Below are 20,318 nucleotides of genomic sequence, written 5' to 3'. Positions count from 1 at the left end.
AATATGCATCACATTTTTGCTTTATAATACATTAGACATGAAAGACTTAGCAGTTCAGAATTTCTCTGTGCCCACCAATTGATCGTATTACATATAATACCATATACTAAAACACAATAGTACAATATAACTGTAATAATAATCTGTGCTATATAATACTTTATATTAATACAATTCTAGTCTTGGTGTTAGATTTTTACTCGTACTCTTTTAATAATTTTTTAATTTACACTACGGTATCTATTAAATCGTCAATAAAGTTTCAAGGCTATGTCAAGTGGTCTTTATACTTTCGGTACCGCTGTTTGTAAATGACCGTTTTTGTGACAAAATCATAGTATGATATGTTATCGTGTATGATCTAAGAAAATGTGTCAACCCACTCTTTCCGTTGCTTTCTCGGTTATCATTTATCAGAAAATATCGTACAAAATGTATTCCACCTGCCAGTGACCAGACGTTGGCGGCTCGCGCGTATCGGTCAATTGCCGGAATCGCACGTTGCCCTCGACAAATGCCACTGGTCGTAGAGACTGTATAAAGTATATACATAATGACGATAATAATATTATTGTTGTTTTGTTTCTCTGCGTGCGCCGACTAATTGTTTTACACGGGAAACGACCGCCGCACGTTCCCACGGACGTCGTTAAATTCCGACGTGTCCCCTACTGCCTCGCGCCCTCCAAGCCAAAAGAGGGTCAACGATCGTGGCGCAGCGTCCGACAGAAGGCAGGCGCGCACGCCGCCCGTGCCGGAAAATGCCCGAAATTCCCACACACATTCACTGGCGTGCGCCATTCAATATTCCGTCGGTCCGTTGTTTACGCGGTTTGGTAGCTCAAGTACCCGACAACAGGCAGAATCGATACACGTGACACATCAGCTACATGGCACAGCGAATTCGTCAGTTTTCTATTGTCGTCGATTAACCTAATTTCACCTTTGAACCATTGCCCATTATATAACTCGAGTTTATTATCTAGTGGGTACTGCCGAGTCACATTATCAACAGATGAGTCGCATTCGTTTATATTTCATAATGAAATTCACAAAATTGGCACAACTTCGAAGTTGAATATATTTCGGTGTCAATATTGTAGCAGAACAAAAACTTTTAAGTCGCGTGAAAAGGAATATTTATTGAAATTTTACACGTTTCTAATTTATTACTATTACTATAAGTTTCACATATCTCTAAATAAAATCATTATCCTCATTAAACTTATTTTACATGTAAATTAACTGTATTATAGAAATTACTAAGCTTCGTCTAACTGGGGTGGCTGCAGCCTATACCCGAGGCCCTACAACCCGTTCTTACGGGTAGATCACAGATTCCTGTAGGATAAGGTCGGTTAAGATTTAATTAAGGATAAGTTTTTTACACAATAAGTATTACTTCACATCGTCATAACAAAAATATAGTCAACATTTAATTATTAAAATGAGTAAAATTTAAAAAGGGTCGATAGTAATATTTTAAAAAGTATGCACTTAACATTTATGTATTGACTATTTATGTAAATATGTGTGTGTATCACAATAATTGTGCTGTTCACACATAAAATAGTGTCTAAAAAACTATCCCCATTGGCTTGAAATAAATGGAACCTCATGCGCCGAAACATTCGTTTCTACTCACTAAGACAAGTCGACCACTTTCAATGTTTTATTATATATGATATTTAATTATAATTATAACCTATTACCAAGTTACTAAAAACATAAATCTCCAAGTATTGATTGTTAAAATTTATTGAGCTAAATAATTTTATAATTATTAAAAATTAATTTTTAGTTTTTATAGAAATTTTTTGTTATTAGCTTTACTAAACGTATTATAATGATATTTAATAATAATTGTATTTTACAGTTTTTGGAAATCATGTAATTTATATTTGGGTATGGAGAAAAATAAATTTAAACACCATAATATTTTTTGATTCTAGTTGCACCGATTACCACGATAATATTTTGTTTAACAATTGCTTAATTTTCAAAAATGAAATTACTTTTTTATGTTCAGACTTGTGTGTTAACCCAACTATATTTATCGAGTTAAGTCTGAAAAGTATAATGTAATTATGAAAATTTCGGGTAATGGGCAAACCCTATGGATCCCTTAATACGTGTCTGATTATGTCAATCTATCTAATAAAGCTGCTATTATAATTAAATATTTATTCTTTTATTAATCAGTAAAAATACCGAAAATAATTAATAATAATATTGCATTTTATGAAATTCAATTTTTATTCATTTATAAAGTAGATATGAGGATTTTTATTATAACATACATTTTAGTATTAAATGATTAAATTATATATACTTAAGAAAATTATGATTATAAAATAGTTATATTGCTACGATAATATAAAAATAAATGACATGCATATTTTTTATTTTATGAACTTTACAATAGTAAATAAAAGGCCAAAATCTGAAATTTATTGCCTTCAAAAATATAGTTTTAATTATCAAAGGTTATATTCTTTTTTTTTATTAGCTTTCAATACAAAGTATTACTATAGCTTAACAATTAATTAAAAAGAGAAAAAAAAAGTACAATTGATCTTATATCAACGAAATTACAATAAAATTACAGTAAAAATAGTTAAATTAAAAAACCAGCTGAATGAATGAAAGAAATAACTAAAGAAATTACATCGAGAGAAGTTGAGTTAAGAATAGTGTAACAATTAATATGAGAGATATTATGATGAGACAAATAATTAAATAAAATAGAACGATTTCTTTCAAAAGCACAGCAGTCAAAAATTATATTAATAAAAAATCGCAGAGAACTTCATCATCATGTTTGGGAAAGAATTGGGAGGATTGTTAAGGGACATTTTGTACGCGTGAAAAGGAAGGCGATTATGACCAAGTCTTAGCCGAGAAAAGGATAATATATGAAACCGTGAGAGTGGAAGTTTATGGAAGAAAGTGTGATTAGGAATAGTTGGTGAAATTGATTTGTGTCAAGCTGCGATGAGAGTGAAAGGAGAAGACCGATATTTTTGCCATTCTTGAAATATCGTCTTCTTAAGGGATGAAATAAGGTCAGATGGAGGAATATTAAGGGTTGGAAGACGGGTGATGAATTAAATTGTATTCTTTTTTTATACTATTATAAATGTTATCCGCTACGTTAAGTAGTTCATTATACGATACATTTTTATTGAGGTAACAAGAAGTTTTTACGCTTTCGGGTATTACTGATCTGTACAAATTCCAATTGTATTTTTGTCTAATGATTTCTTCATACGAATTTATTTCTTTTCTTGACTCATAGGAAATCTTGGTTTTTTCGCCAAGTTCATTTTTAACAACTTGAACTATACTTATAAAAATCTCCAAAATATTTCGTTTACTTTTAGTTATTTTTTTATCAATACCTGTAATAATTGATTCCAAATCTTCTAATTCAACAGTACCAATGCGTTTTTTTATCATAAATGAATGAATTTGATTAAACGATGTTTTTATCATGTCAAATACTTTGTTTTGGGAATTTTTTTCATCTTTAAAAGCAACTAATGTACAGTAAAATATTAATACAAACAAATTCTTAAACACTCTTTTCTGCGTTGTAAAATAAATTTTTAAAGCAGCACTAGAGTCATCGGCATGACAGGCTTCTTCTAAAGTTATTGATTTATTATTGTCTGTGTATATTTCATTTTTTATATAGTTCCAATAAGAAGGTTCATTAACAATTGTCCACGAATTTTGAATATATACAGTTAACATAACAAAAGCATATAATTTAAATTCCATGATGCACATTTCCTAGACACTATTTTGATTGAAAAGTTTTTGTCTAAAAAAAAAAAAATAAATAAAAATTGACGCTTGTGTTTTTAAACCTTAGAATTTAAATGAGAAATACAAATAAAATGAAATTTTCAATTGGAAGTTTGTGTAAATTGATCGAATATTTGTTATAACTATTACAAAAAATTAATTTTATCTAAATGATAAATGAAAATTTTTATTTAAGATGTTTATCTAAAGGCAGATGTTCTTTTTCGTAAATTTTGTTTTTAAAAAAATTATCTGATGCTACAATATATTCATGTATCACCTATAATCTAGAAATAATTTTCTCGATAATTTATAAATAGGATCTGATTAAGTTTATCTATATAAATGAAATATTATTTGAAATATAAAATATTAGTTCGTATTTATTTTAACGATATTTAATTTATGTTTATACTCTAGTATATAATTATTTTTAGTCTATTAATTATTTTTTGTAAATATTAAAAACTAATAGTTTTCTATTTTGACCGTAGTATACAGGTAGTCAGATAATTTAATCAAGTTATATGAGCTATTTAATTCAATAAATTGTTACCCCTGGGACAGCAAAAATTAAATCTAGAATATGTAGTCCCTTAAAAAATATACATAAAATTAAAATATTAAGGATCCAAAAATGTTCTAAATAATTAATATTAAGCATCATGATATAAATTAGAATGATAATTATCTTTTTTTTTTTAAAGTTCTTTAAAATAAATATTTTCGAAAATAATCACCAAACACACGGTTAGAGAAAATAACTTAGTATACGAGTCAACTTACATGTTGTTAGCATAAATAAATAATAGTAAAATTAACATTTTTAATGGATTTCCGCATTAAAGCTAAAATATTTACCAGAAACTTCTATAAAACGCATTATATAATACAAAAAAATATTTAATTAAAAAAATCTAAAAACTAAATCATATGAATACATATAATCTTAATTAATACTCACAACGTAAATTATTTTTTGTATTACAATTAATTGTATTAATATATTTATATTTTATGATATTATCCTTAATAATTTCGTTCGTTTTCATAAAAGAAAAATACAATTATTCAAAAGTAAATATACTGTCTGATAAATAATTATTTTTTTCGTAAAAAATACAACATATAAAGTACAATTTATTGACCCAAGTGGTTAATTTAAAAGATTTATGTGTCCTCATTTTTTTTATGATTTATTACTTATGATAAATTAACCAAATATATTAAATAAAGTTTTTATAATTTTCTCTAAAGTTGTATCTAGATTTAGAAATTTGAGATAATTTCAATGAAAATATGAAATTTTAAATTTTATTGATAAATAATAATCAAAAAAAAAAAAATGTTTTGATTGGTTTGACAATAATTAAGATGAAAAAGTATTTTATTAATTATTTAAAAATTAGCAAATGTATAATATTATGAGTATTCAATTTTACAATAAAATAAATGTTACAATCTACTGATGACTTATTATTTTTCGAATGAAATACTTTTTAAATTATTACGATTAATGCAATAATAATAAATTATTTAACTATCAACAAAATATAATTACAGTTACTAATTATTTTTTATTTTTCAAGTTTATAAAATAAAATGCGAGTAAAAATTCTAGTTTTAAAATTTAATCAATACAAATCCTAACATAATAATTTATCAATTAATGTGACAAATAAATTCAATTGGTTATTATTAAAATGAATGCCATCGAAAAATATTCATATTTATAATTATAAATTACTCAATCATTAAAGTAACTAAATATTTTCATATCTTCTTATTTGTAAATTCCGCTATTAACATTTCATTAAAAAGAATTAGCACTCAAAATTTAGTAGCTATTTGCATTGTTTTATTTAAATGTGTTCTACCATACGCGTTTACATATTTAATAATAAAATATTATCATATTTAGTGCACGAACTGGTCTCTTAAAGAAAAAATAACTATAGAAAGCACAAAATAGTATTTATTGTACTTTTTCATAGAATTTTTTAAATTTTATTTACTATAATATGGCCTTAATTTTGTCTAGGCATGAAGCTAAGATTTCAATTCGGGAGTAATGACTTTCAAATGCAAATGATTTCCTCTATACTTAATAGTATTAAGTATAGGCTCATCATTTTTAGTTTAATTTTAGTTATTAGAAATATGGAAATAGACGCCGTTTATGAACTTAGACATTATGGTCCATTTTGTACACCCTATAAGTATTTTAATGATAAAAATCAAGTTTTCTTCAAAGTTTTATGTGCTTAGTTAATAAGATATTCCAGTTAACTCCTGTACTCAATATTGAAATAAGATTTATCTATCTTGAACTAATTGATGATTCATCAGAAAGTGTCCCACAATTGTCTCAATTGTCACAATCATCTCCTCACAAGATGCCGAAGTAGGTCCTATAGTAAAGTCGGTATTATAGAAAACTAAATACTCTACCACACGTCCGGTGTCATAGAGATTCCAAAGTGTCAACTTATTTTTCATTATACTACCCTGTTTACAAGTCTCTCTCACTTAGTATGGAGAACTTTTTACTGTTTACAAGAAAACAAAAGAAAGTTTTTCCATACCCACTAGTCCCAAAAAAATGTCATATGATTAATGGCATGTGTTTCTATTACTACTGACTGACTTGTCATTCCCGTGATCCTTGAAGAACTCTAGTGGTGTTTTTATCTTCATAAATATAGTATAATTTTAAAAAATCAGGGAGTCTAGACCTCATGGATCATCCATAAATATGCACCTGATTCAGACCTTATACTTATTGTTAACTTTCATCTATTTCTTATAATTATAAAGCAGATTTTTAAGTTTTTGAAAACTGTAAACTACGGTGTAAATATGTACAAAAAAAAGTATACTCATAATTTTCTTTAAGAAACTTTAAATTTGCTCAAAATAAAAAAAAAAATTGAAATATTATCGTATTTACATTTAATATATTTAAATAGTGTGCTTTAAATACATTACAAGATTGTATTCGCGAAAAATGATTTAACAACTAAACTAAAAATTTGAATTATTTTTTTATTTTGGAAAAAATAAAAATTTGGTCATTACGTCTATAAATTTAAACAACCATGCAAATAGAAAAAAAAATATATATATGCGCTTTATTTGCTGGGTATACGCGTCTATGTGGTGGTATTCCTCATTCTAATGTGTCTGCTTCCGTTTGTTAGGACTTAAGCGTGTACAATAGCATATGCAGGTGGGTAGGCTACCAACATCCTCACCAATAGTGAAACATGTGACTGTGGAGATGTGGAACAGACCATGAACCATATTGTGGAAACATACCCCAAAAAACTATTGACTTGATTTGGACTTATAGATGACAAATATTATTATTTTATATTGATCTGTTTTATTATTATTTGTTGTAATTTGAAATGTAATAGATTATTAGTGTATTATGTGCCAGTGATTCGATAAATAATTATATAAAATAGAAAAGTATAACTTCAATGTTATAATTAGAAATTTTATGTAAAAATTGAACTAATGATAAAACTTGAAGTCTTATCTCAAAAGATTGAGATTAAAATTTCGATTTTGGGCAGTAAAATAAAAAAAATTCGTTTGTAGAATTCATAAAATTTTAAGTAATAATTTTATAACATTAAATGCTAATTTTTGTTTCATTTTTAACTAAATTATTTATCAAATTTAAAATTGAGCTATTATTATTGTTAGTTTAATTGTCTAGTAAAATTATTTGATTTCGAATCCCAAATTAAGTATAATAATAAATTGGAATTTCGGATGTCAAATTTAATAATGGACAGTTTAACTTGACTGTTTTGATTAAAAGTAATTTTGAATCATTAATATAATGATGAAACTCGCAGTGTCTTCTCCACTTCTTTCACTATAAGTAAATTTAGGTTTTTTCGTATAGTAATAATGTGTAAACGAATATGTATACACAAGTAATTATTTCATACGCGTGCGAGAGCGGCAAGGCAATAGCAATCTCGACAGACGGCCCACAGACTCGCTATGAATGTATGCCTGTGTATATTATTGCTACAGACTTTAGGCCACCACCGCAATCGTTCCCACGCTTCCTGAGAAGTCCGTTTCGTATCACAAGTGTTTGATTCTTATTTTTTCTTTATTTCTTCTACTTTGCCGTCTCGAGATGTGTATTTTTTATTCGTCGGTTCTTCTATCTCTCTCTCTCTATCGTTCTTATTCATTCACCACATCTTATATCTGGGCATAACAACGGACGCCGTCGCCGCCGACACGACAACAACACAATAAAAGTACAATAATATTGTATAACAATAATATAATGTATATATCTTGTGCGTGTCGCACATTATCTTTGATTTTTCCCACCGTCTTGATCGTCGCGCGAGCTCACTTGCCCGTGCGCACGCGAGTCCTATTTATTCTCTTGGTATCTAATCGGCCACGACTCCCATTTGAGGCGACCGGATGACAATGAATGAGCGATTTGTGACGGCGGTGTGTTTAAGGCTGCTGCTGTGTTATCATGTCTTATAGCGACTGCAGCAACACCCCACGGAATGACACAACGGTACGCTACCGGACTATAATGTGCGCCTATTTGACCGTGTCCTCCGATCCAATTGTAGTCTAGTCGGTCTACTTAAATGTGTTCTTAGGAAGGTGTATATAATGTATGGTTTTTATTTCTTAAAGTCGCATAATGCTATCCGGAACGACTTTTCTCCCACGGGTCTAACAATACTGCAGTAAGTTTTTTGTTTAGCCAAAGGTGATAGCTACTGTAAAAAAATAGATAGATTCGGTACTCGGGTTTAATTTTTAATTTGTATAAAGGAGAATAAAGGTAGAGGTTTTTAGAAGGAATGTATTTTATATTAATACACTGTCAAATTTTCTGAAAATTAGTATTAAAATAATTATAATAATACAAGTATTGTTGTTTTGAAATATTTAGAAATATTCAAATATTTATTTTATTCAATATTCAGAAACATTTACAAGTCCGTAAAGCTAAAGTATAGAATGTATTAAAAAAATTCAAAATATCGTATTTAATGAATTTTCGTAGTAGGATGTTTTACTGTTGGTGTAATATGAAATGTAAAACATAAATACCATGTACGATTAATCAAAAATATGTGTTTTACTCCATGTTTCCTGGGATGGCGTCTCAAAAATAATACTATTTCAAATTGTAATCAGGCGTTTCACGGTACTTCCTGCAGGAAACTTGTTGAGAATCAAATGATATTCATCAGAGGGCACGTAATAACTGATGATTAGTAGGTTATTATTGGTAATACACAGGAGAGTAAATATTATTATAATTTGAAAATGTACGAGACTGATTAAATTTTGCCTCTTAGTTTTTCTTGCAACTTTGTTGTACCAGCTATAAGTTATTAAATAAATACGTTGATTTCAACCAATTCGTATTATATGTAAGATTTAAAGAATGATTTAAGCTCTAACTATTATAACTACTGTTTTATTTGTAACGTATTACATTTTAATTGGATTTCAAACAAGGTTACGACGCATAAATTATAATCGTTGTTACGAAGTGTGTTATTTACGTATCCGCAATTATAGCAGAGTTTACAATTTTAAATAAAAAATTATGTTATGATATTGTCGTTCGTCATCAGTGAATGGCTGTAGCAATCGGATGGTCTTGAAATCTTTTTGGAGTGGAAAAATTATTGAGTTTTTAATGTACCGTATTTTTTTCCAGAACTGCTCTAAGTCATAAACAATTGTCGCTAAAATATCAATGATAATAGAACAACAATGCAAATGGGTTTTGCGCAAAACGTGCGCGCAACAATAAAACATTTTTTACCATCGAAAAGTGATCCCGAGCAAGTATTCCATTTTATAACTACATACTTTCAAAATATACATGTATAAATTATTTATAAACACAGGAGAGCAATCGCGTTCCGTCATACTGCAGACACGCGCGTTACGATCGAGGGAGACACCCGTGGGAACAGAGTTCTCGAGCAAAGGGTGGACTCGCAGAAGGCGCCTTCCTTCACATAATTTTCGGGGGATGCATCGACACATAAGGCCTCATGGTCACTGGGTGTTGGTGGAGGGAACAAGCAATGCAACAAGCACCGTTGTATAGTCACTCTCTCCGGCAGTCCGTTACCGTCAACAACCGAACTCGGTGTACGTTTACAATATTTCATTTAAACTATAGTCTCGGTCTCACGTGGAAATATATAACATTTTTTGGATAATTGTTTCATACTTATATTAATTTATCTGAGTGAATCGATACAATGTTTTCTTCAACGCCATCGCCAATATCAAGGACTGTTCAGTATAGAAAGGTGAGACAAATAGTTTATCTTATAAACTCCTAATTCTAAAAATTAATTTAAATGTTTATTTTTATTAAGGCAAGTCATTATAATCGGGGTCATTAATACTAATTTTTTGTTTAAACATTTACAAATATTTTTATTTTGTTATGAGATTGATAAAATGTAGAGAAAATCACAGACTTTATTTAAGAATTATAAAAAATTAAGGTATATTTTTATGGTAATTGAAATATAATTTATCCAGATTGTTAACTTTCGTGTAAAATTAATATTTTTAATGAAAAAAAGACAATTTTAATATAGTATAGGTAGGTTTTTTTTAAAAAAACCTGTTAAAATATATATAAAGCAATATTCAATTAAACTATACTTGCTGCATTAATTAAACTAATTGTACAAGAAATTAGTCATTTAATACATTATTCTTTTCAAAATGTCTAAAAGGTTTAAACAGCGTCTGAATAGTTTATTCATTAATTTCAAAATTAAGTGTATATTATTCAATAATACAAAGTTAAAACCATTTTTTTAATACTTGTGGGTACCCAAAAATATCTATTCATTAAACAGTTAGCCATTTTAACATAAGTTGTTCATATTTAAACTTCTATATACATTTATATTCAAATTATAAATTATTCGATTAGTATTCAATAAACATGTCAAACAATTTTACAAATGAAAAATAAATAAAATGAAATTAAGTTTATCTAAGATAATCCACATTGGTTAAAATAAAAAAACCCAGCACAGTGGGGAAGTAGCATAGTTGGGTTAAGTATAGTGATATCTAACAGTAATTAAAATCACTATCATAAAAAATGATTCGATGCAAATCTTTAGATAATATTGAATTTTAAAAAATTGGTGGATTATTACAAAAATTACATGATCTACTATTTCCTCATTTATATCCTGATTACAAGTTTTATGATTTATAAATGTAATGTATGAATTTATATATATTTATAATATATTAATATATAAAGGGAAATGGTCCGATTTAAAAAAAAGTAAATCGAATGAAATAGGTAAAGAAATAGTATTTATTATAAAAAAAATTGTATCGATCCATATATTTTTCAAAAAGTTATAGCATTATAAAATTAAAAATATAAAAAAGAATTTTTTTACAATCATCTTATTTTTTTTATTAACTTTGATGTTAGTTTTTACCATAAAAACAAACTAAATTCCGAAAATTTTCTTTTACCATAATAAATTATATTACATAAGCTTTAATTTAAGATATATATAAAAGTGTCAGTATTTCCGGAACACTTTTAAAAGTTAATTTTTCTATATGAAGTTTTGAAACACCCCTGTATAAAGGGTAATAGTCTGATTAAAAAAAATAGTATATGGCATAAAAGAAGAATATAAATAAAAAAGTTAAGTTAGAAAATCTAAATTGAAAAAGTTAATTTTTTGTAAAAAAAATGTCATTTTAAATCCCTCTTTGTGGGCAGATAAAGGGTCAGATTTATAAAAAAATATACAAAATGAAAGTAAAAATACCTCTTGTATCTATAAAAATAAAAAAATTGTATTGATTTGATTATTTTTAAAAAAGTTATGGCAGTTTTAAGTATAAAAAATTAAAAATACTTAAAAAACTAGTAATTATTAAATTTGTAATTTTTTTGGAGATTTCCTCCATTTATGGGGAACGAGTGAAGTTTTTTTAATTTTTGAAGGTAATGTCATCGACTAGATACGATTATGATCTTTAGACGTATCGTTGAAAGAAATCGGTTTGGTAAAAGCTGATAAAAAGTGGCAATAGATAAAAAAAAAAACACGTCATAGTAAAATGAATACCTTCTTAACTTCGCATCGAAGCTAAAATTAAATAATGCAGAATATAGAAACATACATTATGATTTTTTGTTTTTGATCTGTTAAATTAAAATTGTATTTGTGAAACAGTTAATTAATTCCAAGTGCATTTAATATTTAAATACAAAATAAAATAATCTTATTGCAATTATTTTTTTATTTTAATTAATGTTTTATTTTTTATCAGGTAACTAAACCATTACTGGAGCGAAAACGTCGTGCACGAATCAACAGATGCTTAGATGAATTAAAAGACTTGATGTTTACGGCTTTAGAGGTTAATAAAAGTTTTACTTAAACTATAAAAATTACATTTGCTTATTTATTAATTACTATTCAGGCTGAAGGCGAAAATGTTGATAAACTAGAAAAAGCAGATATTTTGGAATTTACCGTTAAACACTTACAAAAGATAACTAAAAGAGATCCTATCGAAGAAGCATACAAATTTCAGGTTAATAATCATTATTTAGTATAACATCCTCGTATATGAAGGTATTTAGGCTATTTTTGTAGTTGGTCATTTGAAATTGCTGTAAAATTTTTTTTTTAATTGTAATATTTTAACATTTTGCATTATTTAATATCTTTAGTCATAAATTTTTATGTAATGCGTTTTAAATCACATTGTAATGCCCATTTTTGATGTTCATCAATCGCTATAAAATTTCTTTTAAAACATAAAAATGAAGTTAATTATTCTTGCCACATTCCGCAATAAGTTTTTGCTTAAGGAAATGTTTTTATTACTCAAACTATAAATTATGCCAGTTATGCAAAAAAAAAAAAAAAAAACCAATTTAATGAAAACAAAACCATATAATTAATTATAAGAAATTATTTTTGCAGGAAGGATTCAGTCATTGTGCAAGTGAAGCATGTAGTTTTTTGCTGTCGCTTCCCGGATTAGACTCAGTAGTTGGTCGTAGATTAGTCGAATATTTGGCTAAATCCGTTTCCAGAGCATTGGAATCTCAGATACCCCCGACGTTAGTTGAAAAATCTCCTGTCACGGGGCTTCCCGCTATTGCTCCCCCATCTTCAACCACAATAAATAATACTACTGAAAGACCCATTAGACGAGACACTTCACCGGGTTTAACACCACCACCTCTTCTACAACCTCTCTCTAGAATGGCCAATCTATCTCCACTTTCGGATACTTTGTCACCTAAGCCAGTCGCCTTAACATCTTCAAACCGTAGTCATATGGTGATCAGACCAAAACCCACTCGACCATTTGCTCCTCATGACATACAGCAAGCTATGCAACAAGATCCGATGTGGCGACCATGGTAATCAATAGATGTATGATAGTGTTATAATTGTTGAGCTTTGTAACAATTTATGTATAATTACTAAAATTCAACAAAATGGATTTCATAATTTGAATTTTATATTTTTTTACATAATTATTGAACTTTACATGTTAAGTTTAGAAGTATTTATATATTTATATTATATTTTAGTCTATATAAAATCTTGTTTAAAATTAATTGTGTAAAAACTATAATTTAACTAAATACTTATACACAAATATATCAATTTTTATTGTTTACTGCTCCGTATTCAGGAATTATGCCACCTGGGGATACTCAATTCTACCACCCCCAATGACAATTTTATTTTGCTCGTCAAACAATTTGTTTCTGTGAAACTATTTATATTTTTTTAAATGAGCAAAAAAAAAATTTCTCCAGCTATATTATAATTTATAATGCTCGATTATTATCTGGCATTGTGTCACCCAAAGCTCGTGCTCCCAGTACTCCCTCAGATTTGGCCCAGTTACTATTGTATCATTGATATTTCCATACGAGAATTTTTATATATAACATATTGTTTTCTGTACTTCTCGTTAATGTCATAGATTTTTGTTTGTAAATAAATGTTTTAATGAATCTTGAATTTTATTTTAAGTTTAATATGTTGTAAATTAAATATGACTTTCTTGCTGTTAATGCTTTAATGATGATCTCAATTCTCATCTAATACTTGTTTTACAATATTTTTTTTTGTAATAAAATTCCTCCGATACTACAAAAACTTCAAAATAACCTTATACATTATTTTACATTTTATTATTGTCTTAACATGATACAAGTTTTAAGAAGTTTTAATTATGACTCAAACATGAGAATACCTTTTCATTAAATAGTTGCACTAAATATTTTTTCGTACTAAAATTTAAGACAACTATTTTTTTTTTTTATAATCATATCATAGATATTAGCTGGTTTTTTTTAAATTTAAGTGTAGAATATTTTTTTTATTAATAACTGTATCATTAGACATAATTATAAAACTACTTGAAAATAAACTATGGAATATAAAAACAATTTTTTTAAACGTAATTTGTTTATTGATATTTTCATTTCTAGCATTTATCAATTTAACTTTAAATTTATTGTAGAAGTAAGAGCCAAATTAATCTTGTCAAAATCGATAAAAAAAATTATGAAATATTAACGCTCATGTTTTAGTATATTTTTCCCAACAAAATTTTCTTGACATTAAACCAGAAAAACAAATAAAGAGAAATTATTTAAAACAATTATTCCTCAAATACGGTTAAACACGTGTATTTAATGTTGTATTTCTATCATATATTGTAAAATGCAAACCATTTCTAATTGTTGCTTTGATTTTAAAAACTTCTATAAAATAATGTATTTTAATAATTGATTTGTTAAGTATAAATTATGAGAAAGCCCTGTTAATATTGTGGTTATATAAATTATAGTGTGTATAACTACTCTTTATCGCACTTATTGTAGACTATATCGTTTACATAGTGTACATCTTGCGGAGCTAGTGTGACACACGTCTAGTCACGGTTGATTGAAACCACGTACGGATAAATTACATAGCCACGAGATGGTTTCACAAAAATTATAACACCTTGTAACCACAAGTCGTGTTTGTATGCGAAGATAACAATATTACATTTAAACTACGTGTCTTCAGTCAACCGTCTCCACATTGACCGTTAAAGGATGATGAGCGAACTATACTGTTTATCGCCAAGAAAAAAATACATAAATATACAGAGTATTCCACAATGTTCTAACTTCATGACTTTTGAACATTTAAAATGTGAATAATTTTTATACAATGTGTTCAAAAAGTCAGATAAAATGTCAATTTTTACAAATAATTATAACAATAAAAGGCCGCTTTCTTACTGAACAATAAAACACGTAAAGTAGGCATAATGTTTTATTAAATGAGTAACATTAAAATTAATCAATACGTTTTTAATAGAGGTTCATTGCAAAGACTGAATCATTTTGAATAATACTAAATGTATGAAACAGTGCAATCATGACATCTAAAATGTTAATTGATCTCGGCTAAAACACATAATCATCGATATAAGTATTAATGTTTACATTATGACTCGACTAAATTTAAATGAAATACCTCTCGAGCATCAGACATTTTAGGCCCAAGCATTAGTTTTATTTGTCTATAGAATACGTATTTTTTGCTTGAATTAAAAGATACGTTTAATTCGTCCACTAAAATATTTTTGTTTAGATTTTTAATGAAATTCAGTACAGTCTTCTTAAAATAACCTTTTTTATTTGTTTCACAGCCTTTAAATATTTCAATGTACTTATCTACTATTTCATTTGATAATCTGGGAACCTATTTTTTTATTAATTACATGAATTATTTGTAAATATTTCAGTGAAAATAATTTAGAAAATTTTAGAAAATAAACTTACTGTTTCGTCTTCAACTCTTATAACAGAATTATATGATAAACATTTTAAAATATCTTCAGCTTGTTGCCCTAAATTTTCTGTAAAATAATATCCTCTAATATAATAACTATTAAACGTTTGTAGGCAAATAATTTTAGTTTAACTTATTACTGCTTAAATCCAATTCAAATATAACACCATATTTAATATTTTCACTTATAAAATTTTCAAGTAAATTAATCATATTACTACTATGATTCTTGAATATATCATGAAGTTCATTGACTTGAGACCAGCTAACACCTAGACTCTAAAAAAATTTATGAATATAATATAAAATTTAAGCACTAAAATAAGTAAATTACTAACCGAAATTTCAGTAAACATAAAAAATGCCAAAATTATAATATTGCACTTCAAATGCATGACGATTTTATTTATTAAAAAATGAAATTATAATAACCTCTTGAATATATATGAATTAATTGTGTAGTATTTTATTTCAATCGAAATCCAGAAGTATTCTAAAAGAAATTTTATGATAGTAGATGATGAACTTCTCTGTGGCATACCAGTTGTTCTAAAGATATTTTTAAACCTAAAAAAAAATATTTAATAACAACTATTTATTTTTATTTGTGATTAACGTAGAATCTGTAAAAATACTGTCATCTTATTAAAACAATTGTTTTAATATACATTTTTTTTTCTCTTTGAAATATTATAAATTATATTGCGAAAAACCTTATTAAAAATAAATTTTATTGGTATATAATAAAAATTTAAACTTAAAATTATACAAATTTTACAATTTTAAATATTTAAATGAGTACCTATATTAAAATATTTAAAATGTAAGTATTAGTAAACAAATAAATGAAAGAAAAAATTTATGTTTTATGTCATAGACTTCAAAAAAAAAATGGCATTAGTAATATATAAATTCCAACTGTGTAAAGTAGAAGTGCAAGTAGAACGTTATTTATTTCATAAAAGAATACATGCAAAAATAATAAAATATCACATTCATTAAAAAAAGTAATATTTTATTTACTTTTTAATTTTTATTTATAAATGTATGAAAACAAAACAAAAAATGAAATATGCAAATACTAATATAATTCTTAATTTTATGGAAGTAAAAAGTTACAATATTTGATGACACAATGAAGATAAAATTGCATTACAATTTGATACTCCCATAAAAAACATTTTAATTTAGAATCAATTAATTGGTTATAATGCAAATTATTACTCAATTTATCAGTATTAACTAAGTAAATTTCAACTGTAAATGATGATATTACGAAATTCTACAAAATTTAGAATTTTTTTACTATAAACTTAAGTTGTTTGTCAGTAGATTTTGTAGTATATTGTATAGTAATAAATAAATTATCGTGACATAGAAGATAGTTATATTTTTCTTTTTCAACATATTGTAATGCATTTTCTAAATAATTTATCGGAGATATATAAAAAGGGGAAAGAAGACTGATCATTAATTTTATTACATAAAATAGGAAAATCTCAAGATAAACGTAATTGAATGTTTAATAATTGTTACTTTTCTTGTATTCGAATATAAATTTATTGTTATTAATAAACGTATTTTCAGGTTTAAGAGATTTTTTTAAGTATTGTAAATAATTTTCATACTAAAAGAAGTAAAATTGTCAAGGGGACCATGCAATGATACAAACATAAGCACATGAATTAAGAAATGAACATTATAACTAATAAAATTATGACCATATAATGAACAAAAGCCATTTACAAATTTTATAATTAAATCAGATACTAAAGAATTATATTTAAAATAAATTTCTGAGGACTTCTTAAAATAGCTAAAAGAGCATTAATAGTATTATGTAACAGTTTGAACTGCAGCATCCAATAGCGTAATTTGTCATTATCTTTTATGATAAATATTTACAGTTTTTTTGTATTTCAAAGCTTGTGAATTATTAAGCATATTAATATTTTGTTATTGATATATCCAGGTCTTCTGTTTTATGTTGACGTTTTAAATTTGTTGCATGTTCATCCTCAGAAATGTAACTAATGTCTCGAAGATGAAACGTCCACATAAAACTAAAGACATGGGTTTATCTCTAAATGTTCTAAATAATATAAAAAATACATAAAATCTAGTTAAAGGAATAAAGGAATAAATTTTAAAAAAAATTAATAATTATATAACATTTATAAGTTCTAACAAATGTCTGTTGCTTAACATATATAAAACGTTTAGAATTTCAATGCTTGTGCGACTGCAATTATATTTTTCTAATATCTCTCATAGCCTACTATAAAATAACAAAACTAAATTATTTTACAAGGAACAATGTATTTTATAATAGAGACTGTTGTTTATAAACGCAATCTCATGATTCAACGAAATTTTACTATCATACATATTTTTTTCATAAATAAATTTCGGAGCTTAATGACAAATGACCTAACTAAATAAGTTTCATGAAATCTACGGAAAAAATAATATTTTAAAGAAATTTAAAAATTATTTATTTAATAAATTTTAAAAGTTATAGTAAAAAGAACAAGAAATCTACATAGCCTAGCAAATTAACAACGTATCCCAAAACTTTGAAGAGACACATTTTTTTTTCAAGTTTCAGTCGAAATAAATTAAGGAAAATTTTCAATAAAAAGTATACTAATAGGAGTTTTGTGTCGATTTATAATAGTATAATAATATGATAATAGAGAATTTAACTGATTCAACTCTGATATTATAGTTTTTTATCAAAAATTGAATACAAGGTACAAATTAAATTGAAAAAAAATTTAATAAATTTTGGATTATATTAGATGTGTATTGTTAATGACATCTATGATGTTAAAATTTATTAAAAGAAATGAAAAATAGTAATTTTAACTTTATAAAAATAAAAGTATGTTGCGCAGATAGACAGATAATAATTTATTCATTTTCTTTTCACCTAATATATGATTATTAATAATATATTTATTTCACATAAAAATCATTTAAATTACAAAAAAACATAAAATCTGTGTTTATTTTAAATAGTATATTTTAAAATCAAATTATTATACAGGATTTAACACATTCAATAAAAATGTTTAAAAAATGATATGTACAACTCTAAATAGTATATCCTTAGTTGGATAAATTATTTTATTATCAATGCTTAAGTAATTTTAATTTTATAACCAAGAGTTATAAATATTCATCCCAACAGTCATTAAAACAACTTTTATTATGCGTAATAGTTTAAATTAAGTAATCATATGAGTATTTACAAATTAAATCGTCAAATTTATTGATTAGATCAATATTCTACTAAACTTTAATTTCCATATATAATATTAATAACCAAGTGTAAATCCAAAATGCATATTTGATAAACTTTGAAGGGGTTATTAATTTTGTTAGTCTTGACAATGTTTCATAAAAAAGTCAGTTACCAATATGAGTAGCAAGTAGTATTGAAATTAAGATATTAAGAATATAACTAAAATGCGGGTGGGCACAGCTTTATACTTGTACGTACACTCCACTTGGATTATATATCCATTCTACATAATAAATGCTTATATTAAATAAATACTTATCCTAACATTTTTATCAATATATCAACAATTTTTATGAATAATTTCTCAAAATAAAAATTAAAAATTTTTTTTAAGTGCCACGAAATTTTTTATAGAATCAAAAGTTATTAATGATGTTAAACCTAATGGGATACTCTGAATATTTTATTTTAATTTTATAACAAATGTTTTCCGTTTCTGTTTATTTTATAACAAAATAAATTATTGAACTTTAAGTCATTATAACCAACTATTTTTTCACTTTAAAAAAATTTTAAATTCTCAATAGTTTCTAAGAAAATCATGATCATTAATTAATCTTTTTGTATATATAATTACACATTATTTTTCTTTAATTATTTGGCTTAATTTTGTAGAAAAAATAATAATGGACGCATAAGAATGAATTTAATAATTAAATAAAATCAAAACTTTTACTACAGCATTCATACTAAAGGAAATTAAGTGATAAATATTCTTCGTCAAAAATAACTACGTGATTAACATAACCCTTTATTTAATTTAAAATGGTTTGGAAAAAACATCAATCGTTATTCCCCCCTAGAATAATTCCTTATGACCTTATTTTCAAGATGCAGATAAATCGATGTACCCTCTAACTTAGTTTCCGCAGTATAATAAATATGAATTAAAAAAATTGTTAAAGTCCAGAAACTGCACCGCATTTAATTTTGATTAAATTAATGTAATTTATGTTCTTTTAATATTTAATAGTACACGTTTAGTTAGTTATATGACTTATTAAAACTTAATAGAAATTAATTTTGTAGCTATGTTATTGATATATTAAAAAGTTTAATTATAATGATATAATAAAACATTTTAACAATGATTTTTTATTTAATATTGTAGTTTTTTTTATATCATTTGTTATCGTAAAAAAATAATAGACACGAATATAAAAAAAATATCAATCACATTTTATTAATATAATAAGTAATAACATAGTACCTATAGTGGTTGATCTATTATTTATTACCACCTTACTAAAATTAGTATCATGCGTGAAGGTTAGTGGTTGCATTTG

At 25.9% G+C, this 20,318-nt stretch overlaps 3 protein-coding genes across 5 annotated transcripts; 1 reads left to right on the top strand and 2 right to left on the bottom strand.

Annotated features, from left to right (window-relative positions):
• Positions 1–2,382: 2,382 nt before the first annotated feature.
• Positions 2,383–4,892, bottom strand: LOC126907488 (uncharacterized). Of its 3 annotated transcripts, none has more exons than XM_050688818.1 (2): positions 4,672–4,774; positions 2,383–3,826 (listed from the first exon to the last, which is right to left on the bottom strand). In XM_050688818.1, exon 2 carries the CDS (start codon positions 3,790–3,792, stop codon positions 3,082–3,084), a length of 711 nt encoding a protein of 236 aa, XP_050544775.1. In that variant the 5' UTR covers positions 3,793–3,826; positions 4,672–4,774; the 3' UTR covers positions 2,383–3,081. The 3 variants fall into 3 exon arrangements, with proteins under 3 accessions (XP_050544775.1, XP_050544774.1, XP_050544773.1); XM_050688817.1 differs by having other exon boundaries at positions 4,597–4,701; XM_050688816.1 differs by lacking the exon at positions 4,672–4,774 and adding an exon at positions 4,775–4,892 and having other exon boundaries at positions 2,384–3,826.
• Positions 4,893–9,768: 4,876 nt separating this feature from the next.
• LOC126907296 (enhancer of split mgamma protein-like) lies at positions 9,769–13,885 on the top strand. Its single transcript, XM_050688465.1, has 4 exons — positions 9,769–10,151; positions 12,172–12,261; positions 12,325–12,438; positions 12,834–13,885. The coding sequence occupies exons 1-4, from the start codon at positions 10,101–10,103 to the stop codon at positions 13,281–13,283; spliced, it is 705 nt and encodes a 234-aa protein (XP_050544422.1). The 5' UTR covers positions 9,769–10,100; the 3' UTR covers positions 13,284–13,885.
• Positions 13,886–15,181: 1,296 nt separating this feature from the next.
• On the bottom strand, positions 15,182–16,421 carry LOC126907666 (uncharacterized). The gene is made up of 6 exons (XM_050689106.1): positions 16,361–16,421; positions 16,064–16,292; positions 15,866–16,004; positions 15,716–15,792; positions 15,408–15,635; positions 15,182–15,337 (listed from the first exon to the last, which is right to left on the bottom strand). The coding sequence occupies exons 2-6, from the start codon at positions 16,118–16,120 to the stop codon at positions 15,242–15,244; spliced, it is 597 nt and encodes a 198-aa protein (XP_050545063.1). The 5' UTR covers positions 16,121–16,292; positions 16,361–16,421; the 3' UTR covers positions 15,182–15,241.
• Between the last annotated feature and the right edge of the window lie 3,897 nt (positions 16,422–20,318).

Source organism: Daktulosphaira vitifoliae, unplaced genomic scaffold, assembly GCF_025091365.1.
Source record: "Daktulosphaira vitifoliae isolate Bord-2020 unplaced genomic scaffold, ASM2509136v1 Scaffold_5, whole genome shotgun sequence".
In the NCBI taxonomy this organism is placed as follows: Eukaryota; Metazoa; Arthropoda; class Insecta; order Hemiptera; family Phylloxeridae; genus Daktulosphaira; species Daktulosphaira vitifoliae.
Note: the sequence above shows the minus strand (reverse complement) of the source record. Positions and strands in the feature narration are given on the sequence as shown.

What these genes read in the sequence shown, in the direction of transcription:
- LOC126907296 (XM_050688465.1), top strand. Translation starts at nt 10,101, where the DNA reads ATGTTTTCTTCAACGCCATCGCCAATATCAAGGACTGTTCAGTATAGA. An exon ending in TGATGTTTACGGCTTTAGAG is followed by an intron (nt 12,262 to 12,324) that starts GTTAATAAAAGT and finishes ATTACTATTCAG; the next exon opens with GCTGAAGGCGAAAATGTTGA. An exon ending in AAGAAGCATACAAATTTCAG is followed by an intron (nt 12,439 to 12,833) that starts GTTAATAATCAT and finishes TTATTTTTGCAG; the next exon opens with GAAGGATTCAGTCATTGTGC.
- LOC126907488 (XM_050688816.1), bottom strand. Translation starts at nt 3,792, where the DNA reads ATGTGCATCATGGAATTTAAATTATATGCTTTTGTTATGTTAACTGTA.
- LOC126907666 (XM_050689106.1), bottom strand. Translation starts at nt 16,120, where the DNA reads ATGCATTTGAAGTGCAATATTATAATTTTGGCATTTTTTATGTTTACT. An exon ending in TTATGTTTACTGAAATTTCG is followed by an intron (nt 16,005 to 16,063) that starts GTTAGTAATTTA and finishes AAATTTTTTTAG; the next exon opens with AGTCTAGGTGTTAGCTGGTC. An exon ending in ATTTGAATTGGATTTAAGCA is followed by an intron (nt 15,793 to 15,865) that starts GTAATAAGTTAA and finishes ATTATTTTACAG; the next exon opens with AAAATTTAGGGCAACAAGCT.